This window comes from Staurois parvus, unplaced genomic scaffold, assembly GCF_062004578.1.
Source record: "Staurois parvus isolate SC_StPar_1 unplaced genomic scaffold, SC_StPar_1.0 ptg000597l, whole genome shotgun sequence".
NCBI classification, from domain to species: Eukaryota; Metazoa; Chordata; class Amphibia; order Anura; family Ranidae; genus Staurois; species Staurois parvus.
Window position 1 is genome coordinate 2,024,755 of NW_028318393.1, and position 17,181 is coordinate 2,041,935.

Genomic DNA, 17,181 nt, shown 5'->3' on the forward strand with positions numbered 1-17,181 from the left:
AAATACGTTCTTTGGTCTTTACATATACTAGGTGACATCCCAGGGGATGTGTATGGGCTAAATCAACATTGTCTTCCTATAAGGACCAGGCACCATGAGTTGTTCCACCTCACCTACAATTTTGTCAACCCAATATAACATGTCATGGTTAATTGCCATATGAGGAGACACACTCTCCAGCCCCAGAACTACTGGGATCCCATTGGTTACCTTAACATTTTTCCAGGCTTGTTCAAGAGATGGAGTCCAGTAACTGGGCAGTCCCAAAAGACCTCGAGCTTTGGCACACCAGAAACTCTAGGGCCTTCGGGGGTCACCTCCAGTTCACTAGCACAGACTGCTAGGATGAAAGACCTATTTTCATCAGGGGTCACCCCTTATAGCATTTTCATCAACTTCTGGTTCAAAGGGGTTGGTGTCTCCCCCTGCAGTTCCACCAGAAAGTCCAGACTCAGAACTCTTATCCTTTTAATTGCGGAGCTCCTGGAATAGTGGAAAGTCTCTAATATGCTATGGAATAGGATAGGGAACACAGCAACTAAATGGCAAACAGATCCTGAGCTGGTTTTAAAGGTCACTAGAACTGTGGGATACGGTTTACATTCACCGTGCACATATAGCACTTCTGACACTGGGTCAGCTGTTCAGGGTCCACCAGCCGAGTTTGGACCAGAGTAACCAGGCTTCCAGAGTCCAAGAGGGCATGCACATTTTCCCCCTTATTTTTTACAATAGAGTTTTGAATGTCAGGATCTGTGACTAGACCAGGACGAGCAAACAAGGGCAAGCGTCAGACTATGTCACGCTCCATGGGCTCTGAGTTCAAGAGACACTTGGCTGCAATGTGACCCCACTCACTGCACCTCTAACACTGGGGAACCTCACGGGTTCCACCGGGACTACCTGGATGGTGTCTTTCAACAGGGGCCAATCCTACAGCCACTCTCAGGACTTCCTTGTTCGGGCTTTACTTGTTGCACAGCTGGGTTTGACCTGGTGGTTACTGGAGGGTGTCTTGATTGCAAGGATCCTTGACCCTGTAGACCCAGCAACAAGGTCTTTGGCAGCAAAGTAGCATTCCACCAGCTCATCCTTTGAACTTGGATCAGCTTGTTTCACCCATCTCTGCAACTCAGGATATAAAGTTCTCAGGAAACGGTCCATTGTATCTCTCTCTGCTATTTGGGGCCCTGTGAGTATTTCAGGCTGCAGACACTGTTTGACCAGGTTGATTAAGTCATACATTTGGAAGCAGGGGGATCCATCTGCCTTGAAACTTCAGCTGTGCTCTCACTGCAGTTGTGACCCCCAGATGAAGAAAGATTTCAGCTTTTAGTTTGTCATAATCTCAGGCATCCTCAGAGGCCAAAGTATGCCTTTAGGGAGTCTCCAGTTAACAGTGATGCTGCAGGTGCAGCCAAGTGGTCTTTAAGCAGGCCTGCCCCTCAGCAGTTCTCTCAAAAGTGCATAAGAAAGCCTTCACATCATCCTGGGATGTCATTTTTTGTAGAAGGTGGCCCTTGGTGCCTGGGAGGGCGTCTCGAGGGGACACAGTGGAAACACTTGCAATTTGGGGTGGCAGCCACTGTAGCACTTCTGCTAGGGCTTGTTGGTCTTTCTCGTCTGCCTGAGCCAAAGCATTCACTTGAGCCCCAGCTTTCTGAGCTAAAAGCAGTCACATGAGCTTTCATGCTCGCCATCTGGCCAGCTAACAGTTAATTGGTTTCCTGCTGTTGCACTGCAGCTTGTTTATAAGCCTGCTGCTGTGCACCATTACTTTGGAGCAAGGCCTTTATCAAGTCCTCCATGTTGCCGATTCACAATTACACTGCAGTGCCCTGATCCTTTAAATGGTAGTCTGCTGTCCCTTTAAACACTGCTGACACAAACCTTTACATAGCTTCCATCACTACAGTTTGAACATTAGATATACAGCATAAAAAGCAAACTTGCCTTTCAGTAAAGGGATTGCTCGTGTCCGAAACACCAATTGTGGGGTTTAGCTTCAAGTGGAGCTTGCAGAGAGGTCAACCAAGCTGCACGCAAGGTTAAGGGCTTCTTGTCCAAGTTTAATAAAAAGGTAAAAATAAAGCAAAAGTTCAACATAAGAAATTGCCCACACAGGGGAAATGATTACAGTCCAAAACAAAGGTTCAGCAAACAGCTGTTAAGCCTCCTAGCTAGTGAATAGACTATTGGGTCTGCTTCAGTACTGCAGACATGTTGCTCTCACAGCCCGCATGTCTCTTTTCTCTGCATCAACCCGGATTTAAACCAAGGAAAGACAAATTATACCCCAGGTGAGGAGCAAGGTGTGGTAAGTGCTTAACCCCCTGCATCCTGCTCCAAGCTTCTCACTGCCATCCATTTACCTTATGAACCACGAAATCCTATACACCCCATCAACAGCAGGGACTAAACTTGGGCTGTACGCTAAACTTGGGCTTAAAGGCTAAGCTCACCTTTGTTAGATAACAATTGCACATTTCTACATGGACAAAAATTTGTATTATTTAATCACAGGAGCATGGAGAGCATTGCACCCCTGATTAGTGGATCAGGAGTGCAATGTCAGGCTCCAGCAGACAATGCCTACAGGTCTGTGCCCATACCTCCATATAGGCTATCAGTTTCAAAGGTGTAGGAAGTGAGAATGGACTACGTGTGTGCTGATTAGCATGCTCACAGTTCGCTGAAACTACAAATCTGCCTGTCGCAGGGGCAGACGGGACTTGAAGTTTCTTCATTCACAGCCCACATAACGATTTTAAATGTGACAGCGGCTGTGGGAATGACAAGCACCTGCTGTCATGAATGGGGGTGGGGGGAGAAAAAAAAAATAAATCAGTCTTGCTTGAACATATTAAACCCTAATATCACACATGCATCAGTTTTTCATTCAGCCAGTGGGTTGAACAAAAAAACAAACAAACAAAAACTGACCGCACATTCAATGTTGATGCAGGAAACCTCCCCACTGTATTGTATTCTGACAGTGGGAAGACCCCCCCACCACTGAAATACACAGATCAGCACTGCAGCCTATTGCCTGAGGTGCTGATCAAACGAAAATATACCGACAGGGCAGTTGCACAGAAGTAGATTGGTAGAATGACTTCCGTTCAACCACAGTGGCCACATATGGATAGAAGTTCGGCTGAACTGGTCAAATTTTAATCTATGCATGGCCAGCTTAAACACAGGTGTAACATGTTCCAAAAGGTGAATGGATACTTTAAAGTATAACTAAAGGAAAAACTTTTTTTGATATAGTGGAGAGAGATTAGAACACGTTATTTTTACTATCTATACCCCAGTTAAAGCGATTCTAAAGGTTTTTTTTTTTTTAAATAACAAACATGTCTATACTTACCTATTGTGTGCAGTGGTTTTGCACAGAGCAGCCCGGCTCCTCCTCTCCTCAGGTCCCCTGCAGGCTCTCCTGTCTGTTGAGTGCTCCCATAGCAAGCAGCTTGCTATGGGGGCACCTGCTACTCTGTGTGTCCATTCACAAATGGAGCTGTGGCTTGGCCCTGCCCTCTCTCTCCTTATTGGCTGACTGGCTGTGATTGACAGCAGCGGGAGCCAATGGCTCCCAATTGCTGTCTCAGCCAATGTGGAGGCAGAGACCCAGGACAGCCGAGGCTGTCATTCACATCATTGGATCACAATGGGCCTCAAGTAAGTATTGAGGGTGCTGCTGCAAACAGAAGTTTTACCTTCATGCACAGAATGCATGATGGTAAGAAAACCTTCACAAACACTTTAAGGAGATTCACCCTATCTGTCCTGTTTACCATTATCATTAAAAGAAAATCCCACATTTTAGGTTGTCCCTAGAAAAGTAATAGAGGGGAAATCTTCCAGTGGGGACACTAGTTCTGGTGACCTGGGGGTCCCCAAGGATGTCTCTTAATTTTCAGGGAATTCCTATCACTTCCTGTTTGGCTATGGGACAGGAGATGAAGGGAAATCTCTGAAATGGGACACAGATGGTGAAAAAAAGCACCTTACAGGGGTTAGGGGGTTACTCTAGCCAAAATGAAAAACAAAAAAGGTTTTGCCTATAGTTCTACGTTAAGCAAATAGCAGTCCACACATTGTACAGCGATGTATATATATATATTTTACTCTATGCACCACCCGGGCTTCCCACACGCTGAAATACGCAGGCTTTGTTGGCGTATGCGGCCTCATATGCTTGTGTGTGAGAGATAACGTCTACATTGTAACATGCCACATTGTGGCCCTAAAAAAAGAGAAACTATCCCCATGAGAAAGTCACAGAGCACCCCAAGAAGGTTCCCAGCGTGAACTCGTGTGCTTTTTATAAATCCTCAAAGTGCCCGCTTCCATTGTTGGGAACAACCAATCGCACCCAAGGTACAAGCCCGGCCAGCTTTGGTTGCCCGTCCCCCGGTGAGGGGGAAGGCTCATTCCTTGCTCTGCCGTGACGTCGTTTCCGGCCCCTAGCGCCCAAGCTACACAGTTGCAGGAAGAAACAACAGCCGCCATTTTGTTTGTGTGTGAGGGATGGTTTCCGGGCTTGATATGTATACGTACTGCGGCGCCTTTCCACTCACGAAAGATTCACAGAACAGCACATGTGTCTCCGTGTAATCCGCCTCGGAGCCGAAATCTGAGAAGGAGAGGCCCGGGGGGACTGGAGAGAGCCTTTCTCCTGTCCTCGGTCCTGGGACAGCCATCGTCGGTGTGAGTGCTCCTTCCCCCTCTTCTGGCCAGCCTCCTAGCACAGAGCCATGTAAGGCCTCCAGATTGCAGGCAGAGAAGTTCCCCGGCGGTGTAGGGATGCAATCTGTGAGCGGGGAGAGCAGGCAGATGATGAGCCGCCACTGTGCGCCCTGCTCAGCACTGTCACCATCATAGACCCCAGGGAGCCATCCGCGGAATGGTGGTGAAGTACGGAGAGCCCGGCCATCTTCGTCTACGATGAGGTATTAATCTCCGTGCACGGGGATATCGCCGGCTGCCTGGATCGTGCTGACAAAAGCTGAGCCCGTCCTGGTGTTCATGAGGCCTCCTCTCGTTGGTGAACTGTACACACGATCCGCTCTCTCTGGGAATACATGGTGCCTAATGGCAGACGATCTTTATAGGCCTGTGGTGTGCTGATCGTAAGAAAACGTCATGGCCGAAAATCTGCTCGACTCTGGGCCTCCATCGGCCAAGAAGCCCAAGATGTCTTCTCCTGCTCTGTCTTCCAGTGATGGGCCAGGTAATATTTACCGATTGATCAGCATCTTTTTTGTATAGGGGGGTGATTCCAGGCCTTATACATGACTGCTCTGTATACATTTAGTACATAATGTATGATATCAAACACACAATGAGCAATATAGCCAAACTGGAGCAGATGTGCATGGCATCCAATCAGCTTCTAGCTGCTGCTTAATCTGTAAGGTTTTGAAAATGAAAGATTGAAGCTGATTGGTTGCCTTGCACAGCTGCTCTAGTTTCAATCCGTCTCAATGCTTTGGGGTAAAGGTATGCCTTCATATCTGACATTCAATAGATCTGTCTGTCTGCACATCTTCTAAAGTCTTCATGTATGAAAAGTGATATGTAAGGCTTGTTTCTGCTCATACCATAAGGATTCTGTTATTAATGATCGCCCACATTCATAAACAATTGGGATTCACAGCTGAACAAAATCAGCTACGCTGGAACATCAGTTGGATCCTGTATCTCTGAGATCCTAGGAGTGAGATTTCTTTGTAGTGATTTGCCTCTGTTTTACTAGACCAGTGGTGGGCAACCTTTTTTTTCAACTGAGCCAAATCTCGCCAAAACCATGATTGAAATTTATTTTGAGAGCCACATTTTTAAAACTGAAAATACATCTCCCATATAGTAATTCATCCCCCATAGTAATTCATCCCCCATATAGTAATTCATCCCCCATAGTGTAATTCATCCCCCATAGTGTAATTCATCCCCCATAGTGTAATTCATCCCCCATAGTAATTCATCCCCCATAGTAATTCATCCCCCATATAGTAATTCATCCCCCATATAGTAATTCATCCCCCATATAGTAATTCATCCCCCATATAGTAATTCATCCTCCATATAGTAATTCATCCCCCATAGTAATTCATCCCCCATATAGTAATTCATCCCCCATAGCAATTCATCCCCCGTATAGTATTTCATCCCCCGTATAGTATTTCATCCCCCGTATAGTATTTCATCCCCCGTATAGTATTTCATCCCCCATATAGTATTTCATCCCCCATATAGTATTTCATCCCTCATATAGTATTTCATCCCCCATATAGTAATTCATCCCTCATATAGTATTTCATCCCTCATATAGTATTTCATCCCCCCATATAGTATTTCATCCCTCATATAGTATTTCATCCCCCCATATAGTATTTCATCCCTCATATAGTATTTCATCCCTCATATAGTAATTCATCCCTCATATAGTATTTCATCCCCCCATATAGTAATTCATCCCTCATATAGTATTTCATCCCCCCATATAGTATTTCATCCCCCCATATAGTATTTCATCCCCCCATATAGTATTTCATCCCCCCATATAGTATTTCATCCCTCATATAGTATTTCATCCCCCCATATAGTATTTCATCCCCCCATATAGTATTTCATCCCCCCATATAGTATTTCATCCCTCATATAGTAATTCATCCCTCATATAGTATTTCATCCCTCATATAGTATTTCATCCCTCATATAGTATTTCATCCCCCATATAGTATTTCATCCCCCCATATAGTATTTCATCCCCTCATATAGTATTTCATCCCCTCATATAGTATTTCATCCCTCATATAGTATTTCATCCCCCCATATAGTATTTCATCCCTCATACAGTAATTCATCCCTCATATAGTAATTCATCCCCCATATAGTATTTCATCCCTCATATAGTATTTCATCCCTCATATAGTATTTCATCCCCCCATATAGTATTTCATCCCTCATATAGTAATTCATCCCCCCATATAGTATTTCATCCCCCCATATAGTATTTCATCCCCCCATATAGTATTTCATCCCTCATATAGTAATTCATCCCTGATATAGTAATTCATCCCCCATATAGTATTTCATCCCCCCATATAGTATTTCATCCCTCATATAGTATTTCATCCCCCACAGTACTATTCCCCCCCCCCCTTCTAGTAAGCCAAGTCCCCCGTGTCAATTCACTTACCTTTTGCGTTCCTCTCGCTGTCTTCCCGCGCCGTTCGGGTCTTCAGGGCGGACTGTGAGAGGAGCCTAGCTCCCCTCCCCTCACGTTCGGCACGCTGCCCCGCCTACACACATCCTGACAGCCACATCCGCAAGCCGGATTAAAAGGTCCGCGCGGACTTTTGGGGCTGCCAACCGAGAGGAGGCAGGGGAGCGGCCGACCGAGAGGAGGGAGGGGAGCAGGCGCCCGGCACACAGAAGAGCCGCATTAGACTGGGTAAAGAGCCGCATGTGGCTCGCGAGCCGCGGCTTGCCGACCACTGTACTAGACCATCAGGGAGATTGCTTTTTTTTTTTTTTTTTTTGGTTGAACTTCTTAGGTCTTTTTTTTTTTTTCTTTAAAAATGACACAGTAGACAGTCAAATTGAGGGAGCATGACACCATCATTTGATGTTTCAATGGTCATGGCAGTTTTGGTAGGGATCTTACAGATTTCCTAGCTGACTGTTCAATGCGTGCTCTCTGTTACATGGAGCCAGGCACATCTGATATGTCTTTTTGTTTTATTTTTTTAAGCCGTGGTATTTGTAGTATAAAATCCTTTAAGGAATCTGCCACTATTTTCAGCGGAAGCTCAGTACATAAAGCAGAGCCTGGAACTATGATCAGCCCTGACCAGCTGCTCGAAACACGATTCATGGCCCTGATCAGCTTCTCACAGGACAGGACACAGCCCTTTCTTTTGTGTGATTTAAAAGGAGATTGTAACTTTCAATTTTCACTGCTTTAGGATTTTGCTATTGGGCTTTCCTGTTACATTCACACCAGTCTGACCCCTTCCAGACAGATGTACTATAATACTGACACTGCACACATTTTTCACTCACTAGTGACCATTTAGTGACATTTTCATCATCCGTGTCTGTTGTTCTTGTCTCTCTTTAAAGTGACCCTGTCATCAAAGACTCCTGTATTAAAAAAAACCCAAAACACTTGTCTCGAAATGCCATTACTTCAATCCTGGCCGGCCACTGCCGCAGTCCCCTAACTGCAACTTTTACTGGATAACTTGCTCTGGAAAAAGAAGCTGAAAAATAAGACTTACTGGCAGGATCACCTGGTAATAATGTTTTAGGGCATACCCAGAAAAACAAAGAATGCTGTGGTAGTTTTAAGTGACACACTATTTCATGTCATTTTTTTTATTGTGGCTACAGTGTCACTTGAAGTTTGATGCAAATAGTTGTACCATTATTGGTGCAAAAAACAAAGCATGCTGTGGTCGTTCTAGTGACAAACCATTTCAGGTCATTTTTTTTTTGTTCTTGTGGCTACATCCACTTCAAGTTTGATGCAAATAGTTGCACCATTATTTTACGCATTATGAGAAAGGGTTGCGTAATTGTTGTATGAGATACAAAATTGAGACTACTATATTTCCTATACCAAGAAGAAAATGTAATCTGCAAAAAATAAAGTTAACAATTAAAACAGCCAGCACCAAGGTACAGGATACACTGAAGGGTGAGTTCAAAACCGTATAAGCAGTATATCTTGATAATTCCACTCTCAAGCTCCAAGCACACTACCGTTTTTTTTTTATTTTTATAAGCTCACAAAACGCAAAAAAACTGGATGAAAACCGCTGATGATAGTGTTTTTGTGCCTGCTTGTATAAGTGTTTAGGGGTGTTAATGTTTTAGTAGTGTTTTTACAGTACATGGTTAAAATAAATAAAAATTAAAGATAGAAAAAAGCTGTTAGTGGTTAGCGTTTTTTTTTTTTTGCTGGAAAAACGCTCTCAGAAACTCTACAAAAACCATTTTTTTATGCTCCTAAATGCTGAAGCTTGAAAAACGCCACTAGACTAAAATAGTATGCATGGACACATAGGATAACACTATATAGCTTCTAGGAGCAGAAAAAAATGCTGATAACAGCTTCTAGAAGCTTAACAAAACTAGTGTGCTTGGAGCCTCAATGTGTATCCTCCACAAAAACCAAGTTCTCTGAGGCTTACCAGAGCATATGGGACCTCCACATAAGTCATAAACCTAAAAAGATAAAAACTCAGCGAGCGCTCAACATAAACAAGCAGCCATGCACAATAAAGGCAACCATAAACCTTCAAAAAGACATATAAAGTGAAATACGTGCAGCTCTAAAATGTGAATAGTCCTGGTAGGTATATGACATATAATTCATGTATACGATTAAAGTCCGTAATGAATAAATATATATAAAGAGCTCAGAGTGACTTCAATAATCCCCAATTCATAATTTTCTCTAGAGGCAGGTTATGGATAAAATGCACACTCACCGGACACGCAAAGGTATTGTGCAGTGTATAAACAGATGGAGGTCTGCCAATGGGTCCCTCTCAGGATGGAAATGGAATCAGCCCGGGATGAATGGCTATCGTCAGGATGAATATTCAACCGGAGGTCCACTTTAAGGACACGGGTGCAGCCTCTTTGATGTAATGGGATAGTCACCAGGGGGAGCGCTAGGGGATTAAATGCTCAGTGCAGAGCAAAGATGAAAATACGCATAGTGTAGTGTTTTCACAATAATGTTTAATAAAGGATAGTGAAATTAACAAATAAGTAATAGGATATCTCCATACATGTAGAGTAGTAGGTGCCAAGTATGTGCCAAGATGCTATGTCACAACACCGGCAGCGATATATGTTGCAGCCAAAAATCTGCTATGAGCACTAACCAGCTGGTGTAAAAATGGTGGCCGCCGGACCTCCGCGATCCGGCAGCGGTACGTCAAGGCGTGCAGGCTCCTCCAAGACGTGTTTCGTACACTTGTACGTCTTCAGTAGGGGTGTGCCATGCAGCCTGACGTCTTGTATGCTGTTTTTATATTGAAAAATGGCGCCTGTGTGTTCTCGGGCGCCATTTTGCCGAAGACCAGAACGGACTGCGTATGTGCAAGATGGCTGCCGCTAAACAGACTGTGCATGCGTAAAATGGCCACGGCTATTTTCCGTTGGTCCAGATTGTAATGAAAACATTAAGCTGGTGAATGTTGCATGTCACAGCACCATTAGTTGACAGCCTGTTGCAGACAGGCATGCAGATGTGCAGGAGGATGAAAATACGCTATTCACTGCAAAAAGGCTAATAGTTAAAAGCCAAATGGGGAAATTATTAGTAATATATCAGCAAAGGCTGATGAAAGGGATAGAAAACATTTATTATATAACATGAGAAAATATTGATGACATTCAGCAAAGGCTGATAAAAATATTCGGAGAAAACTTTATTTAAACAATGCTTGGTAAAAAATAAGGCTAATAAAGCTTAGGGAAAGATATAGTCCCTTACAAACGCTAAAAGCTAAAAACTGGAACTGCCTATACCTGTCTGTAAGCAGGCTAAAATTAATAATATAAAATTCAGATAAATACATAAAACAATGCAAATTAATAAGAAACATCAATAAACCAATAAAGGAGGGCTAATAGATATGTAAAAATTGGAGCATTCATAAATAAGATGACCAGGCTCCAAAATTGTGAAAAATCCGCAGATGGAATAATTCATAATTGTAAAAGTGAAAAATGCATATAGAATCAGATACACAAGAAAGGGAACATCCCAGTGTTATAACGTATAACTATGCGTATCAGTATTTAAAACACAATAACACATATTATAATGTTCAGGAGAGTGAATGATTCTATCACATCCCATATAGAAGCAGATAGCGCGCAACATGCCAGAATAATCTAATATACCAAATATAAAATGTCTAAAAATATCTCAAAATATCTAAAATGAAAGGTATGCAAAATGGTAAAATAGTAATATGCTCCAGGGATAAAATGTATAAGACCAATATAGAAGCAGATACCAAAATAAACCCATAAAAGTGGCAAAGATCAGTATAAATATACATATTCCAATTGGTATATGCAGTACCCATAGGGATAAAATATATGCCAAATACCGCACATATAAGTATATAGAATTGGGTAGGCAATAATATCAAAATGGTCACTATAATGTGGATATCATTGGTCTAGAACTGTAAAATATAAATTTATATGGGATCAGAAAGAATCTATATTTAACTGTTGTCGATAACAGTTGATGTCGACGTCAATATTATGGCCCACAGGTGTTAAAGTTTTCATGTTATATATCCATTTAGTTTCAGCTTGTGCCACAAGCCTTTTCTTGTTAGATCCTCTCCTATATGTCATAAACTGCTTTTGTATCAAAGCAAGATGCTCCTCCGCACCGTGGTACATAGGGTAATCTCTCACCTCCCAATCTCTCACTCTGCACTCAGTAACAGTATCATATATGAATGCAAATAATGCTTCCCATAGTGTATAACTGATTTCTACATTTAGTAGAAGCGATAGGAGACCCCCATATGAAATAGTAGTCCTCAGAAGAGTGAACCTAATAAACTCTGTGGAAAGGTAACTCAGTGAATCCGCACTCACCACGTGTCCTCCACCAAGATAATGTACTCTGAGGCTTACCGGGACATGTGCGACATCCACACGAGAAGTTATAAACATCGTTTGTATTAACCACTTTTGGGACGCCCCTTCCATAATGTACTGCAGATGGGCAGCAGCTACAGGACCAGCGATGTACATGTACATCGCTAGTCTTTTGCCAACACGAGGGCTCTGCATGCCGTTGCATAACCCAACCCCCCCACGTCTGCTGTGTCCACTAGACACAGCAGAATGAGAATCGCGGTAATCGGGGCCCGCTGATCACGTGATCTCACTATGCAGTCACATGATAACCATGACAACAAAGCTTTTATGAATCAATCTGATTCATAAAAGCTTTGCTTCTGTTCCTGGAGAGCTGTGATTGGTCCACAGTTCTCATATGACAAATGGGGCCAATCACAGCATCCTGTACCATGTGACCAGCTGGAGCCAATCACAGATCACTATTATATTGCACTGTCATGAACTTAAAGCGAAGCCCCACCCAAAAGGGGAAGTTCCGCTTTAAGGACTGCTCCCCCACTCCCCATTAAGGATTGGCACCTTTGGGGAGCGAATTTAACAGGTACCTGCTCACACTTGCCTAGGCGATCGGAAGTGGAAGGTGTCCTCCCTCCCTGTCGTCTTTTGGGACATGTAACAGGTCCCAGAAGACTACAGGACCATTCACGAAGCGCAGCGCTACTTGCATATGCGTATTTCGTATCCGGCTGTGAAACCGCAAGCTATCAGAGCCGGGTGCCCACACTGAAGATGCCGGCCTCCTGGAATACAGGACGGCCGGTGAAACGAGTTGCGGGGGACACACCACAGGACTGAGGGACAGATAAGTGGCTGTTTTTTAAAAGTCAGCAGCTACAGTTTTTGTAGCTGCTGACTTTTATTTTTTAATAGGTCAAGTGGAACTCCACTTTAACACATTCATGACAGTTCAAAGCAAGCTTTGAATTGCAGAGCAATGATCTTCATTGCTCATGCAATGTAAAGTGTAAAAAAGAAAAAAAATTAACTGATCACCCCTCCCAAAGTAGTACAATGTTACTATGGTAACATTGCAGAATTCTGATTAAAGTGTTTTAAATAAATAGTTTTTAAAAAAAATAACTATTAACTATTTGCCGCCCACCAACAATGTGCGGGACGAGCAGCAGCTCTGGGCAAAGCGACGTAATCTTAGGTAGCTTTCTATTTCCGTGTGTGCCCCCCTCTGCCCCCTATCCATCCAGGGAGAGAAGGACAAACATGGCACTGACTAAAAGCACTACATTTTACATGCACATGTTGGATTAGCATATTTAATGCTTTGGTTGCCCCTATTAACCCTTTGATCATCCATCACCCAGCCAGTGCCATTAGTACAGTGTCCGTATATAGAATTTTTCACTGATCACTGTATTACTGCCACTAGCGACATCAGATAGCGTCAGGGTCAGTTAGCGCCCCTCTCATCCAGGGTCAGCTAGTGTTAGTTTGCCCGTACACTATCGCACTCACGCTATAAGTTGCCGATCACCGCCATTACTAGTATAGTGCTTGTACAGATCAATATATTGATCAGCTGGCAGTCGGCTTTCATTTAAAAACAATCCTAGCCGTTAATTAGCCGCTGGATCGCTTTTACAAGCAGAGGGAAGGGACTCCCCCACCCCTCCCACTGCCTTCCAAGGTTTTCTTGGGCTCCCCTGTCCCACCGGGGGACCCAAAAATGCAGCCGGCCGTTCCGCTGGCTGACAGTAGAGCTCATTGGAGACTGGAATGCCTCCAGTCACCTCTATAGTCTTAAGAGACCGGAAGCTACAAGCATTTCATCATTTCCGTTTAACCTGATATAAACAGTGCCATTTTAAAACTGGGAAAGCATCTGATCACACTGATCTTGGTGTGATCATATGCTATAAGGGTAGAGGAGAGATCTAGAGTCTAATAGACCCCAGATTTTTCAGAAAAGAATACCTGTCACTGCCTATTGGTATCACAAGGGGTATTTACACTCCCTGTGATAATAAAAGTGATCGAAAAAAAAAAATTAAAGGTACAGTGTAAAAATAATTTTAAAAAAGCAAAATAAATACTTAAAAAATTCACTCCAACCCCCATCCCCATGCTCGCACGCAACGTCAGATCGAAGGCAGTCATTTTAGCACTAGACCTCCTGTGTAATTCTAAAGTGGTGACATGTAAAGGATTTTAATGCGTCGCCTATAGATATTACAAATTTATGTAGTTTGTCACCATTGCTCGAAAGTGCGCAGTTTTAAAGCATGTCATGTTTGGTATCCATTTGCATGGCGTAACATCATCTTTTATACACTGCTCAAAAAATTAAGGGAACACTTTTTAATCAGAGTGTAGCATCAAGTCAGTTAACTGACCAGATCAATATCCCAGGAGTTTAAGTAGCAGAGGGGGTTGTTAATCAGTTTCATCTGCTTTGGTATTAAAGAAATTAACAACAGGTGCACTAGATGGGCAACAATGAGATGACCCCCAAAACGAATGGTTTTACAGGTGGAGGCCACTGACATTTGTTTCCCTACTCCTCTTTTCTGACTGGTTTTCACTAGTTTTGCATTTGGCTAGGGTCAGTGTCACTACTGGTAGCATGACGTGATACCTGGACCCTACAGAGGTTGCACAGGCAGTCCAACTCCCCTAGGATGGCACATCAGTACATGCCATTGCCAGGAGGTTTGCTGTGTCTCCCAGCACAGTCTCAAGAACATGGAGGAGATTTCCAGGAGACAGGCAGTTACTCTAGGAGAGCTGGTCAGGGCCGTAGAAGATCCTTAACCCATCTGCAAGAAAGGTATCTGCTCCTTTGTACAAGGAGGAACAGGATGATCACTGCCAGAGTCCTACAAAATGACTTCCAGCAGGCCATTGGTGTGAAGATCTCTGATCAAACAATCAGAAACAGACTTTGAGGGTGACCTAAGGGCCTGACGTCCTTTAGTGGTCCCTGTGCTCGCTGCCCGGCACCATAGAGCTTGATTGGCATTTACCATTTGACACCAGAATTGACTGGTCTGCCACTTGCGCCCTGTGTTTTTCACAGATGAGAACACCTCTGGGATATCATGTTTCGGTCCATCCGATGCCGCCAGGTTGCACCTCAGACTGTCCAGGAGCTCAGAGATGCCTTAGATCTGGGAGGAAATACCCCAGGACACCATCCATTGTCTCATTAGGAGCATGCCCTGACGTTGTCAGGCATGCATACAAGCACATGGGGGCCATACAAACTACTGAGTACCATTTTGAGTTACTGCAATGAAATTTCAGCAAAATGGACTAACCTGCTGCATCATTTTTTAACTTTGATTTTCAGGGTTTCTTAAATTCTGCCCTCCAGTAGGTTGATAATTTTAATTTCCATCAAACGATGGGGCATCCTTATGTTCCTAACACATTACACAATCCATATCAGTATAGATATCCAGCATGATATTTTCCCCCATTGAGATCTGATGTGTTTTCAAAGTGTTCCTTTAATTTTTTTGAGCAGTGTATTTTCTCAACAGTTGGGCAATATATTGTGTTTTCGTGCATTTTCTAAAATTCTAAAAAGTGTATTTTTTTCCCAACAAATTGTTTGAAAAATCACTGAGTAACTACTCAATATTTGGAGGTTCAAAGTAACTTTCTGGCAAAAAAACCTTTTTCAAGTAAACAAAAAGTGTCAAAAAGGCCTCCAGAAAAGTGGGTGATGTCTGGCATAAGCTTCTAATGTTGTCCCTGAAATACCAGGATAGTAGAAGCACCCAAGAGCCCCCCCCCCCCCCCCCCCCAGTGACCCCTTTTTGGAAAGTAGACACTCCAAGGTATTTGCTAAGAGGCATGGTGAGTATTTTGCAGGTTTCATTTGTTGCCACAAGTTTTGTATTTTTTTTCCTCTTTCTTTTTCAAAACTCTTATGACAAAAATGATATCTGCAAAATACTGACCATGCCTCTTATCAGATTTCTTGGGGTGTCTAGTTTCCAAAAAGGAGTCCTTTTTTTGGGGGGGGGGGTGTTTGTACTATCTGGTATTTTAGGGTCTCTGAAACTGTGATAGGTAGTGGGGAAGTGATATGAGGAAATATGCCCTTTGAAAGCCTGGAGGTGGTCATTGGAGTTTGGGGGCCTGTATGTGGCTAGGCTGCCAAAAAGTCTCTCACATGTGGTATGTAGGAGGATTTGTTTCATCTCTGTGTATCACCTGAGGCTAGTCACTTCACTGGGTATAAGGGTAAATTTAAACATGCATCTAAATCTTCCTTGCCTCTGAAGCCTGAACTGCGACGCCTCCTCGCCACCTGTTTTAATCCTGTTTTTGTTGACAATCTTGCTGCAGCCATGTGCATTGCATGTGGTTACTGGGCGTTTGCGAAGCTTCCCTATTGACTTGCATGTGTAGCGTTCTGTAGGCTTGCCGCCAGCCGTACGCTCCATGCCGTAGCACACTGCGGTGAGGAAGCATCCCTGTCTGTTGCTTATTGCAGCGGAGGTGGTTGGCAGGCAGCAAAAACTCGGTTCAACTGTCCATTTTTGTCACCCTCCTATTGCTAGTTTAACTTCCCTAGCGGTAATCCCGAGTGTGGCTCGGGGTTAATTTTCAATACCAAAAGCGGTAACCCCGAGCCACACTCGGGATTACACTGTAGTGTGTGTAGTGTAACTTACCTTGTCCCTGCGATCCCCCGATGTCCTCTGGCCGATGCCGGGTTTCCTTCCCTGGGAGCGCTGTGACGCAGGGGGGTGGAACCGGTGGGAGAGTCAAAAAAGTAAAAACATGGCATACACACAATATATTGTAACCTGTTTAGGACTACATTACTGTATCAAACCATTTCACCTAAGTTTTGTCCCTAGTGATTTGTCCAGTGCCCTGCCTGCACTTTTACCGTTCTTTCTACCTGGAAACTTGAAAATGTCCATGGCATCCAAAAAGCGTCCCTTTTAGGTCAAAAGCGGTTTTAGACCACCTAGAGAACAGTGATAGTGAATTAGAATCACTTGCAGAATTGAGCGATAGTGATTCGTGGGGAAATTCGTCATCAGACACTGAAATTTCCATGCAAAACAATGTACCGCTTTGACATTCAAAAATATTGACATAATCAGACCACCACGGAGGTTGAACTAGGCCTAAGTAAGGCCTGTATGCCTAAAAATCTGTGTTTTTAGGCAGCAGTTTACATGGGGCTTAAAGCTGAGCGCCACCCAAAAGGTTCCGCTTTAAGGACTGCTCCCCATTAAGGATTGGCATCTTTGGGGGGCGAAGGGGGGGAGTGGGTACCTGAATTTGGCAAGTACCTGCTCCCACTTCCGGTCCAATCGCCTAGACGAGCGGAAGGTATCCTCCCTCCTTCCCTGTAGTATTTTGGGACACGTGACAGGTCCCAGAAGACTAGAAGACCATTCATGAAGCACAGCTCTACTCATGCATGTGCAGTGTGTACCCACCTATGAAGCTGCAAGTAGTCACAGCCGAGTGCCCACACTGAAGATGCTGGCTTCCTGG

At 43.7% G+C, this 17,181-nt stretch overlaps 1 protein-coding gene across 1 annotated transcript in view; it reads left to right on the top strand.

The window, feature by feature from the left end:
- Window positions 1–4,482: 4,482 nt before the first annotated feature.
- The window catches only part of EP300 (EP300 lysine acetyltransferase), a 149,185-nt gene continuing 136,486 nt past the window's right edge, over window positions 4,483–17,181 (top strand). Inside the window, exon 1 of the mRNA XM_089692644.1 lies at window positions 4,483–5,236. Coding sequence (XP_089548770.1) covers window positions 5,149–5,236 — 88 coding nt within the window. The 5' untranslated portion in view covers window positions 4,483–5,148. The remainder of the gene's footprint in view (window positions 5,237–17,181) is intronic.